The 12500-nt window shown below is 34.1% G+C and overlaps 1 protein-coding gene across 1 annotated transcript in view; it reads right to left on the bottom strand.

Moving 5' to 3' along the window:
- The window catches only part of LOC115213986, an 85793-nt gene that overhangs the window by 40153 nt on the left and 33140 nt on the right, over positions 1 to 12500 (bottom strand). The window contains exon 5 of the mRNA XM_029782996.2: positions 1170 to 1246. Within this exon, the coding sequence (XP_029638856.1) occupies positions 1170 to 1246 (77 nt within the window). The remainder of the gene's footprint in view (positions 1 to 1169; positions 1247 to 12500) is intronic.

Raw genomic sequence — 12500 nt, 5'->3', positions numbered from 1 at the left:
TTGTACATGTCTGCTTATTTACTAAATGAATAAATTTCTTGTATATTCTTGAATACTTCAGTGAGTGCATATATTCTGATGAATAATCAGAATTATACATTACAGAATGCATTGTAGTATGATATAACATGAATGAAATTGTGAGATTTGCAAGATGTACCAAGCCAAGCCAATAGGAATTGAAGGAGAAGGTGCGAGTATAACTGCACACCAAAGCCAAACCTGGTGGGAAGCAGTGGACGGTTGGCACAAAGTACCCTGAATCTCTTGGTGTAGAAGGATCTATACCTACATAGAATATTAGAATATCGTCGCGTAAAGTGGCCAAGGTAACAAGGAGAAGCCATTTTGATAAGTAATTTTGATATTACACTGCATGGTGGGACTAAAAAAAAATCCATCGTTGTATATTCAATGTGGACCTTACATTAAAATACTGTCAACTACTATCCTTTATATTTAGTCTGAGAGAACGAGGGAGTCTCTACGCCGTTTTTTTTATCTGCTAGACATCCTGCTATTGTTTAATAACACTAGTAGGATTATTTCTAACTAGCAGTATCGCTCGGGTTTGTTTCGACCCTTTAGAATTGGAATTTTTGAAAAGTAAAATTTTTGCATTATGTAGCTTGTTATTCTCTTTAAGTGAACATGTTCCTGGTTGAAATACACCGAAAAATGTCGACACAGCAGTCAAAAAATCAAAAAAATGGGGATTTTTATAGAAAAAAAGCACCTTTTTGATGTAAGTAATTTTTGGTGTTAACATGGTCCGATTTGAATATTTTCTTCTATGGAAGGAAGAGCAAGCCTTCTTCTATCATACTCTCAATTTTGGTCAACTTGCACTGCAGAGTCTCGGAGGAGATAGTGTTAGTTGAAGGCTACCAAACCTGCCATACACAGACAACTTCAGCTTTATATATAGAGAGATTAGTCAAATGATGGTATATTTATTAAATTACAATGTGTAGAATAATGCAGCCAGTGGTATCAGCCAATGATGAGATTCTTCCGTACGTTACCTAGTGAACGTCTTAAAAGAGAACAAGAAAATAAGAATACTCAAACTTTACTCGTTGAATACATGAGAGTTTATGTTGAAGGCACATACGGATGATTGTATTTGAAGAAAGCAAACCTTGAAACATGAAACAGAATATCTTTACCTTATCATTGTTGTGGCTAAATCAAAAATATCCTTATTTCTTTGTGGCGGCGGGTTTCTGCGATGGGCTTTGGTAGACTGCAAGAGAAAAAAAAAATGGAAGTTATGTTTTTTAAATGCTCTAATTATGTACATAGGTATACATCTATCTGTCTGTCTGCCTGCCTCTCTCTCTCTCTCTCTCACACACATGTACACACACACACATGTACACACACACACATGTACACACACACATGTACACACACACATGTACACACGCACACCCAAACACACACATACATGTACACACACACAAACACACACACACACACACACACACACACACACACATATATATATATATATATATAGCAACTTTGAAGGGTGGCTTATTAGCAATTAGCAATTAGAACTTAAAGTAAAAAATTAACAGAAGACACAAAAGTGACGAATGGTGATGATTACCACCGCTTATACTAAAATCAGAGTTAAATTAACTCTAAAGCCACTAAAGCACAATATCTAATGAATGACAAAGGGAGGTGAGTCCCTAGCATACACAGCCGTATGGCGATTTCGAATTTTGGTGCATTTTAGCATAATCGGTGATAGTCAGCACCTTCACTTTTGCGATGTCTTATAATTTTGCCTTTAGGGTCTAATTGCTAATAAGTCACGCTTTTAATTTGCTGTTTACATTTTTACTGTTTTGAAAATCAGCAAATGATTTTTCTTATAAGATTGACAAAAGAAATTGAGTTTAACCCCAGGTATTAAGAGCTGCTGCTGAGGATTAAGGTGATCTGCACCAAAATTCGAAATCGCGATACGGCCGTGTACGCTAGGGACTTATCCCTCTTTGTCAGTCATTAAATATAGTGTGTTAGTAGATTTAGAGATATGTTAGTTCTTATTTTAGCATAAGCGGTGCTAGTCAGCACCCTCTGTCACTTTTGTGACCTCTATTAAGATATATATATGTGAATATATATATATATATATATATATATTATATATATATATATATATATATATATATATATGTGTGTGGTGTGTGTGTGTGGGAAGAATTCATAAGAAACCAAAAGACGAAGACAGGTGGTGTAGGCAACAAACAGATGTATTAGTTTAACGCTCGGGAAGTGAAAAAGTCCTTAACGCTTCGAGCCTACGCTCTTCCACAGAAAGGAACACAGAAAGAAAGAAGAGAGAAAATAATGAATGTGTAGTGGCTAACAAACCATTATGGTGAATGATATATATTATATATATATATATATCGAAGGAAACAGTATTACATTATACACACACACACATGTATACGGTATCACAGTATCAACCAGACTATCACATATTGTTATACACTGCTGGTAACAATGCGCTTCCCTTTGTTTCGAATGATACCACTGAGCTGGATAGGTGAGTAGGACAATATGTACGTATTTTACATACGTACATATATATAGAGTGTGTGTGTGTGATGGAGAGAGATATGCAGCAAAACTTCCATATACTAGAAATCCCTAAACAAATATTAGATATTCCAGAATATGTATCCAAAAATACGGCAACGATGCAAATAGCAATGGAAGGTATATATATATATATATAGATATATATATATATATATATATATATATATTATATATATATATATATATGTTATATATATATGTATACATTTTATGCCTATATTATATATATGTACATATTATTTATGTATGGTATAGATATATATATATATATATATATATATATATATATATATATATAGGAGATAAATAAAAATATATGCATACATACAAACATATATGTCTTCCCTACATCTACATGTAGATATACATGCATATATAAATAATTATACGGAAGTACAGGACATCACAATAAGACGTAGAACAGAAAAAGCAAAAAACAAAAAACAAGAAAACGGAAAACGAAAACCGAATACAGGACGGTTACACAAGGACAAAACCCCCGTCATCAGCTGTCGCTAGAGGAGTCAGGCATGTTTCGAAGGCATAACAGAACACTAATCCAATAGGCCTTCCTGCGAGAGAATTAAAATAAAATTCAAGCAGCGGGGCACAAGAGTACGAACACAAACAAGACGTAACAATAAGACTGCAAAATTAAAATACATGTACAAAAACAAACACAAGAGGACGAACGAAAAAGCCTTTTTTCTGGCATAGACAAACAATAAAACTGCAAAAAAAAAATACATGTACAAAAAAGTACAATTAGTTACAAAAACGAGAAAATAACAAGAATACTATACAGGAAATAACCACACAGGGGACGAACGAAGAAGCCTTTTGTGGCAAGGACGAAAGTGTAGTAAGCAGCGCGTGGAGGCAGTCTTTTCAATAGTGGTAACCACGTGAAAGGAATTTTGTTTTAGAGGCAGGAGAGGGAAGGAGGGGGGGACACCGGCGAAGAGAAGGAGGGGGGGAGGGAGAAAGATTGAAGAGGTTTAAAGCAAAGGGAGAGAGATACCCGCATCTTCAAATAATAATATATATAAAAAGGGACCAAGAAGGGATCGAAAGACGAATCGAAGGAACCTGAGCGGGGCGCTGTCAGACAATAAGGAGATAAATTAAAAATATATGCATACATACAAACATATTATGTACGTACCTACATCTACATGTATATATACAGCATATATAAATATTAACGGAAGTACAGGACATCACAATAAGACGTAGAAACAGAAAAAGCCAAAAAACAAAAAACAAGAAAAACGGAAAACGAAAAAACCGAATACAGGACAGGTTACACAGGCCAAACCCCCGTCATAGCTGTCGCTAGAGGAGTCAGGCATGTTTCGAAGGCATACAGAAACACTAATCCATAGGCCTTCCTGCGCGACGTATAATATATATATATGTATATATATGTATATATATATACAATATATATACAAATATATATATATTACATATATAACTACATAACATATATATATATTGATGATATATATATCTATATATATATTATATATATTCATTATATATCTATCTTAGCTGCCTAGTGGATATAATTACCAGATATTGCATCAGTACGACTCTGCCATGTGTTCTGGAAATAATAATAATGTTGCTGCAATGTTAGTGATTTCGTTCAAAAAGTTACTACTGTGGTGTTCGGAATACTCTCGGATATTTTGATAAATCATCTTGGTGGAAAACAATCTCATGGAAACTTTCGAATCTATGCAATTATATTTCACTGAACTAACCAATGGACAATTATCTATGCTTCAAGAAAAATATGTTCTAATGAGACTAAACATGTCTGGTATAGTCTTTCGTTCTTGTCGAAAGAATGAAAATATTAGCTATTTGTCTAATATTATTTTATCCTCTCTGTATGATTATTACTAGTCAGATTCATAATACGTTCATTCATTTACCAGGTGTCGTCTGCTCTTTCAGGGTTGAATATCAAGGATTTCCATTTCGGGTTTTTCCTCTGTCATTCTAACATATTTAACATATAATTTAGTTCAGTTTTTTTCCCCAAGGTCTTCCTTTTAAGCGTTTGTCATTTAATTTATCTTTCCTTCTAATAGTCGTTGTATCTCTTGTGCTCTTAATATGTGATCAAAGCGCTTTAGCTTTTTTTTTCTTCTTGATAGCTGAGAATAATGACCTCTTTGCATTTGTCCGATGAAGCACTTCATCAGTTTTATAACCAGTCCATTAAATATGTTTTTTCACAATTTGGTACAGAGCCAGCAGGTTTGGGAGACGGCGTAAGTTGATTACATCGACTCCAGTACTCAACTGGTACTTATCGGCCTCGAAAGAGTGAAAGGCAAAGTCGAACTTGGCAGAATTTAAACTCAGAACTCAGGTAAAAACTCGCGGAGCATTTTGCTCGGCACGGTACTGATTCTGCCATCTCACCGCCTCAGTCCATTAAATACATTGGTTTCAAAGTATGACACAAGGCCAGCAATGTGGCGGAGAGGGTAAGTCGATAACATCAACCCCAGTGCTCAACTGGTACGTATTTTATCGGCTCCAAAAGGATAAAATGTAAAGTCGTCTCTGGCGGAGTTTGAACTCAGAACGAAATACTAGTAAGCATTTTGCCAGGCGTTCAAACAATTCTACCACCTAGCAACCTTATAACACATTAAATTTATTAACGTTAACTTAGTTGTTCTTTTATAAAGATTTGAGTAAACACTGCAAACTAAAGCGATGTTTACAATATGGCGGCTACTTGCAAATATAACTTACTCTGTCTTACTGTATTTAAAAATATAAGAGTGGATTTTGCGATTAAAGAACTTTTACGGCAAGCATAGCACTTGTGACAGAAAATTACTTACCATTCATTTAGATTCTGTCACTCGGCTTAATTGATAAGTTGCGACTCTATCGTAAGGATTTCTAACGAGATTTCTAACGAGGCCACAACGTATTCTTATGCTTGACAGGTATGTAGATGATCAATATTAAAAGCTTGAAAAATATATTCAAACTTGGCAGGATTTGAGCACAGAACCAAAATACCACATGACATTTCCACTGGCGTTATCAATTGTGCAACTTTAGAATAACAAGGCTAATCGTAAATAAACCAGAGGAGATTCACATCGTCTACATTTTCAGTGTGGATGCAGGTGTTAAATGTATAAGAACAAAAGTAGAAATAAATGAATAACCAATAGAGTAGTATATCACTATTTGATATACGCAGACACACACACATATACACACACATATACACACACATATACACACACACTCATGCAAATATATACTTACATGCATACGTACATACATACACACATACATACACATACAAACACACACACACACACACACACACTTACACACACACACACACACACACACACACACACACATATATATATATATATATACATGTATACACACGTGTATATATCACTGTATACGTATCACTTTGTCCAGTGGCTTACTTTCAAAACATTACTCGAAATAGATTTTGTTTTCAATGACAACCCAGTTACGATTACTACTACTACTACTACTACTACTACTACTACTACTACTACTACTACTACTGTTATTACCGTACAATCGCTTCGTGTTATTGAAGAATCAATTGTACAAATGAAACACGCTTCCAATCTGGAATGTGAAAGTTCAGCTGATCGGTTTTTCCTTGATTGCTTTCTTTATACACACATACATACATACATACATACATACATACATTCATACATACATACATACATACATACAACATACATACATACATACATACATACATACATTCATACATATATACATACATACATTCATACATACATACATACATTCATACATATATACATACATACATACATTCATACATACATACATACATACAACATACATACATTCATACATACATACATACATTCATACATATATACATACATACATACATACATTCATACATACATACATACATACATACTACATACATACATACATACATTCATACATACATACATACATACATACATTCATACATACATGCATACATACTTACATACATACACACATACATACATACATACATACATACATACGTACGTACGTACGTACGTATACATACATATACATACATACATATATACATATATATATATATATACACACAGTATTCATATATATATATATACGTGTGTGTGTGTGTTATTGCGAGGATCATTTTCTTTTCTTATATATATATATGTATGTGTGTGTGTGAGTGCGTGCGTGTGTGTGTTTGTTGTGTGTGTGTGTTTCTGTGTGTGGTGTGTATATGTATATGTATGTATGTATATATATATATATATACACACATATATACATATATAATATATATATATATATATATATATATATATTATATATATATACATATATATATATATACATATATATATATACATACATGTATATATAAATAATCATCCATGTATATACATGCGTGTGTGTGTGTGTGTGTGTGTGCCAGCCTGCATAATAAGCATTGCTTGCATATAAACAGGCGACAGTTTAAATGATGGCGCAAAGTCTGATATAGTTGATGGCACTTTAATGTTTTTCTCTTTTATTTTGTTACCACATCTCACGTGAACAAGCTATTTCTTCCACTTATTTACGATCTTTTAGATAATTTGATCTCGGCGCTGTAAACTACTAAAGTGACACGTTAATTTACAGTGAAATTGTATGTAAGTAGTAAATGTTTTGCAAAAACCGAGTCAGCGTTTCTCTTCATTTTACGCCCTTAATCTACTAATCTTTCAACTATAGGCACAAGGCTTGATTTTTAGATGGTAAGGGTCATTCGGTCACATCGACCCCATGTGCAACTGGTACTTAATTTATCGACCCCGAAAAAGAGATACAAGAATAAGTTGGCATTGATAGAATTTGAACTCAGAATGTATTTACTTACCAAATGTATTTATGCGCTTTGCCTGGCATACGAACGATTTTGTTCGCGCGCCGCCTTACTTTAATAATAGTTTCAAATTTTAGCACAAAACCACCAATTTTGGGGAAGGGTGTAAGTCGATTAGATCGACCCCTTGCCCGATTGGTAATTATTTTATCGACTCCGAACGTTGAAAGGCAAAGTCAACGTTGGTGGAATTTCTACTCAGAACGTAAAGACGAACAAACTGCAGCCAAGCATTTTGTCCGGTGTGCTAACGATTCTTTCAGCTTGCCGCCTTACTATAATAATGATTTCAAATATAGGTACAAAGCCTAGAATTTAAAAGCATAGATTAAATGGATTTGGTCAACGATAGAACTTAAATAGTACTTACTAGCACTATGACCCGGCGTTGCCGGGTCTTGTGCTAGTCAAGCATATTTGGTCTTTCATGAAAATCCCGCTCTCTTGTCATTCACTTGGTCTAACTCGTTAATTATTCCCTGCATTTCTCAAATTAAAAAAGAGTGTACGTTTGAAAGCCAAAACATATGATAACGCGTCTTCGCAAAACACAAAAATGCACTGAGTCATACAGACTGTCTGCAAATGTGCAAGTGCATTCAACTGTCAAGGGTAAAATTATCTCCGTCCAATCAAAGAGACAGCTGGCAGTCTATTGGCGTATCTTTCTGTACGCACGCACCGCGTACAAATTTCTATGTTTTAGCGATTTTGAATGGATATGCCCATAACTTATGGTCATAAGGGGTCGGTTTATTGATTTTTTAATGGATTTCTGGGGTGACTGGGGAAATGAAAAGATCTTCACCACCATCCTCAGCCAGTTTTGAACGCCCATCGAAAATGTGAGCCTTTTCCGTGAAAAACTGTGGATTTGTATAAAGGACACACAGGCACACAGACACACACATACAGACATTTTGCCGTTTATAGATATACAGATTTTATCAAGTGATCCACCCATATCTCAGAAGCTCGTAAAGCTAAATGAAACTAACACCTATTTTACCTAAACAAGGTCGCTCAAGCTACAAGATATAGCAGGTAAATCTTCTACAATTCAAACCATACCGACTTAAAAGATGAAGAGTAGGTGACATTGAATATTACATCATAGATAATTAGAAATAACGAAAAGTTATGGCAAGAACGTCTTTGGTAAACGAGTGTTGGCCTGGAGCTGAACAGCTATCATTAACCAAACCAGCAGCATCAAAACCAATCCAAATCTTTCACAATATTCTCTACGCTGTTGTTACGATAATATATACGTCTTTGCTGAGTAGGAAAGAAAACATTGATAAGCCGAAAAATTGTCTACATTGCCATTCAAAATTATTAAAATGATACAATAATATTTCCATTAATGTTTGTTTAATGCTGTCTTTCAAAACTATCTTTGAAAAGAAATTTAAAATTGCATAAATCTGTTTGTCAGAATCAATTACTGAAAATGAGAAGGAAATTTATTTTGTTTCAACTCTTAATATATCTGTGTTCAAGTCTCGCCATTGAATGTGTGTGTGTGTGTATGTGTTTGTGTATATATATATATACACACCACACATATATATATATAATGTGCGTCTCTCCCCCAAATGTGTGTATATATACATATATATTATATATATATATATATATATATGTATATATTAAATTTATGTATATATATATATATATATATATATATATAAATTTAGGTATAATATATATGATATATTATATATATATATATATATAGGTTGAAATAGTACAATAGCACAAATGGAATGAAGTAATAAAAACGGACAGGTGAACAATGTGAGAGGTTACAACCGCTAGACAAGGCTTCGAAGATTGATGGATAAAATGTAAACATAAGTGCGCGCGCGCGCGTGTGTGTGTGCACACGCACACACACACACACACACACACACACACACACAACAACACACACACACACACACACACACACACACACTAATAAAATTTCTGCACAGTCAAAAGCACGCCGACATAAAGGAAAGACGTAGACTGACTCTTCGGATCAACCCTCCACCAAAGTGGTGTTGGAAGCAAGATAAAAAAAAATAAAAATGGAAACAACATATATAAACATATATGTTTGTGTGTGTATTTGTATGCGTGCGTAAGTGTGTGTACGTGTGTGTATGTTGCGTGCATGAATGTGCCTATGTGTATATGTGTTTTCGTTTTTCACTATTTTGCTACTGGTGTAGGTTTTATAGGAACCGAAGTATCAACAAAATCCTTAAGTTGAAAGGCAGTGAAACACCAGATACCGGTCTGCTATTTCTTCTACTACAAAATCTCTTTTAGCCGCAGTGTACAGAACAATTTAGTCGCCATATCTTTTCTCATAGGAAATCTCTAAGTAACAAGTAATCTTTTCCCTTCCCGTGTTTTTTCTTTTTGTGTTAGGCATGTAAAACTCTGTGAAAACATACACTAATATATGTCCAGTAAAGCTATTAAACATTTGTCACGTTGCAAACCATTTTTGTATTTTACTTTCATATATATATATATATATATATATATATATATATATATAAGAGGTGAGGGTCGAAATCCTTCAATAAGATAGATGTCAAACATCGAAGTCCACGTGTACAACCAAGCAAAGAATATATATAAATATATATTCATAGATTGCAAAATCAATAAATGAGGTATAAATAAGGAAAAAAACTATATAAGTGTAGAATATCTTTAATTCAAATCCATTTGAAAGGTAAAGGCCGATGCAGTTTGGTACCAGTGGCTTTGCAACTCATTTCTACAGCTGCGTAAACTCGAGCAATGTGAAATAAAGTGTTTTGCTCGGGAACCGAGAGCCTGACACTGTAACCATTGAGCCATGCGTCTTCATACATGTATATTATTTAAATGAACGGAGTTTTAGTCTTTAAACATAAGGAGTAAATAATTTTTCTCCAAGTATTTATACTTTCTTCATTACACTCAGAAACATCGAACCGACGGACATGTTCTCCTGCTGGTCTTTTGTCGGCATCGATGACAATTTGAAATTCTGCAGTTGAAATATATTCTAAAACATACTGAAAGCTTCTCAAATAAGAATTCTTTTCGTGGAGCATTTCTTGCAGCTTAAAAATAAATTCTAATTTTGTACCTGGACAAATCTTGCTGCGACACCGTGCTTTTTTTTTGTAAAATCTGTGGATCTTTATTCTGTAAAGGCTTAAGAGGGCCAATTCTGTGATAAATTTGTCCTTGCACTTTAAAAGTCGACATAAACCCACTTTCCCCAATAAGTTTTGCTCAAAATGATGGCATTTGAAATGTACAAGTGTCAGTTCGAAAATTCTTAAGAAAGTGTTTCATAAGTTTTGGAGGCTCAGTTATTGGTAAATGGACTTTACCATTAGAACAACACATACCTAATGATTCCTTGTCTCACTTCCTAGCACCTCACCTTTCACATGTTTTGTACATAGAGCCCAGGGAGACATTTTTTCAGATGCATAATTATGATTAGGACCATAATTAAATGCTACACCTTACCATTGAAATCGTCTATACTTTTTCTGATGATTTTCTCTGGAAAGCTTTCTCCGTTTTAGTCGTATTTTTCGGTCGCTTTCTCTCTCGTCTTCTATTTATTCTACGTTTTCTCTCCGTTTTTGCAATCGTATTTCTTAGTCTTTTTTAAATTTTCTTGTACCTTTTTTATTTCTATAATTTTCCTTCTTTCTTTACAATCATATTTCCCTATTTTTATCACCTTGTTCTCTTGTCCTCCTCTCATATTCCCTCATTTTTTGCAACCTAACTTTCCGATATTTTTACTTTCTGCAACAGTTTTCATATAAAGTGTTTGAATTCTCATTCTTTCCTCTTTTTTACTGTCTTGTGATATTTCATTTCCTTCTACATTTCTATCATCCTCATGATTATTTATGAGAAAGAGAGCATTGTAGTGACCGTTGTCAAATTCGGCACTATATAACACTGAAATCTTCCTTTCTGTAAATGTTCGACCACAAACGGTGAAGAGAGGAAGAATAATTTCATTGTCATTGTGATGAACCTGAATTGCAACATTGTACAATTCACTAATGGCAGCAAATTCAACATTACCGCCGTATGTTCCATCCCTACTTATGTATGCTTGGTATTCCCGCATTGTATTATTCGGAATAAAAGAATGAAAATACTTTCAGTTATTGCATATGTATCGTACGGACTCTTCCCGAACAGGTCGATAATTTCTGTTGTTTTTGAGCTAGAGTGACACAGCTCTGAACATACAAATATCATCACCCATGACTTTATTAAAAGGGTGAATTAATAAATTAATGTAATTGTTGAATATATTTCAATAAATTCAGTAAGGGACTTCACCTTCAGTTTAAACTTTAAATGGTTTGGGGAACAAAACGTGACGGAAAATTACAACACCAAAAAGGATAAGATACTAAGTGATAACAGTTTCCTCTTTAAAAGTCTGTCTTTCTAACTTTGAGATAGATGAACGAGTGATAATAATTTTGTAAATAATAAAAACGAAATTGATAAGGTACTTCACCTTCAATGTTGACTTGAAACGCCGTCTTCGTGAAAAGAAAAGTGAGTTGACTCCAAATATTTAACAGACGATAACCACTTTATCGTCTGTTCATAAATGGAAAAAGGAATACTTCGGTTACTTCCGGATAATTTCTGTTTAAACGTTGTCAAATACTTGTCTATAGATGTGTTTGCATGTGTGCGTGTTATATAAATATATATATATATATATATATAGGGAGAGAGAGAGAGACAGAGACAGAGAGAGAGTGAGAGAGACAGACAGACAGAGACTGAGAGAGAGAGAGAGAGAGAGAGAGCAAGAGATAGACAGGAAGAGACGCGAGCGAGAGAACATTGGAAGTACGAGCGTGTG

The sequence above is a fragment of the Octopus sinensis genome, linkage group LG7 (assembly GCF_006345805.1).
Source record: "Octopus sinensis linkage group LG7, ASM634580v1, whole genome shotgun sequence".
Classification (NCBI taxonomy): Eukaryota; Metazoa; Mollusca; class Cephalopoda; order Octopoda; family Octopodidae; genus Octopus; species Octopus sinensis.
Note: the sequence above shows the minus strand (reverse complement) of the source record. Positions and strands in the feature narration are given on the sequence as shown.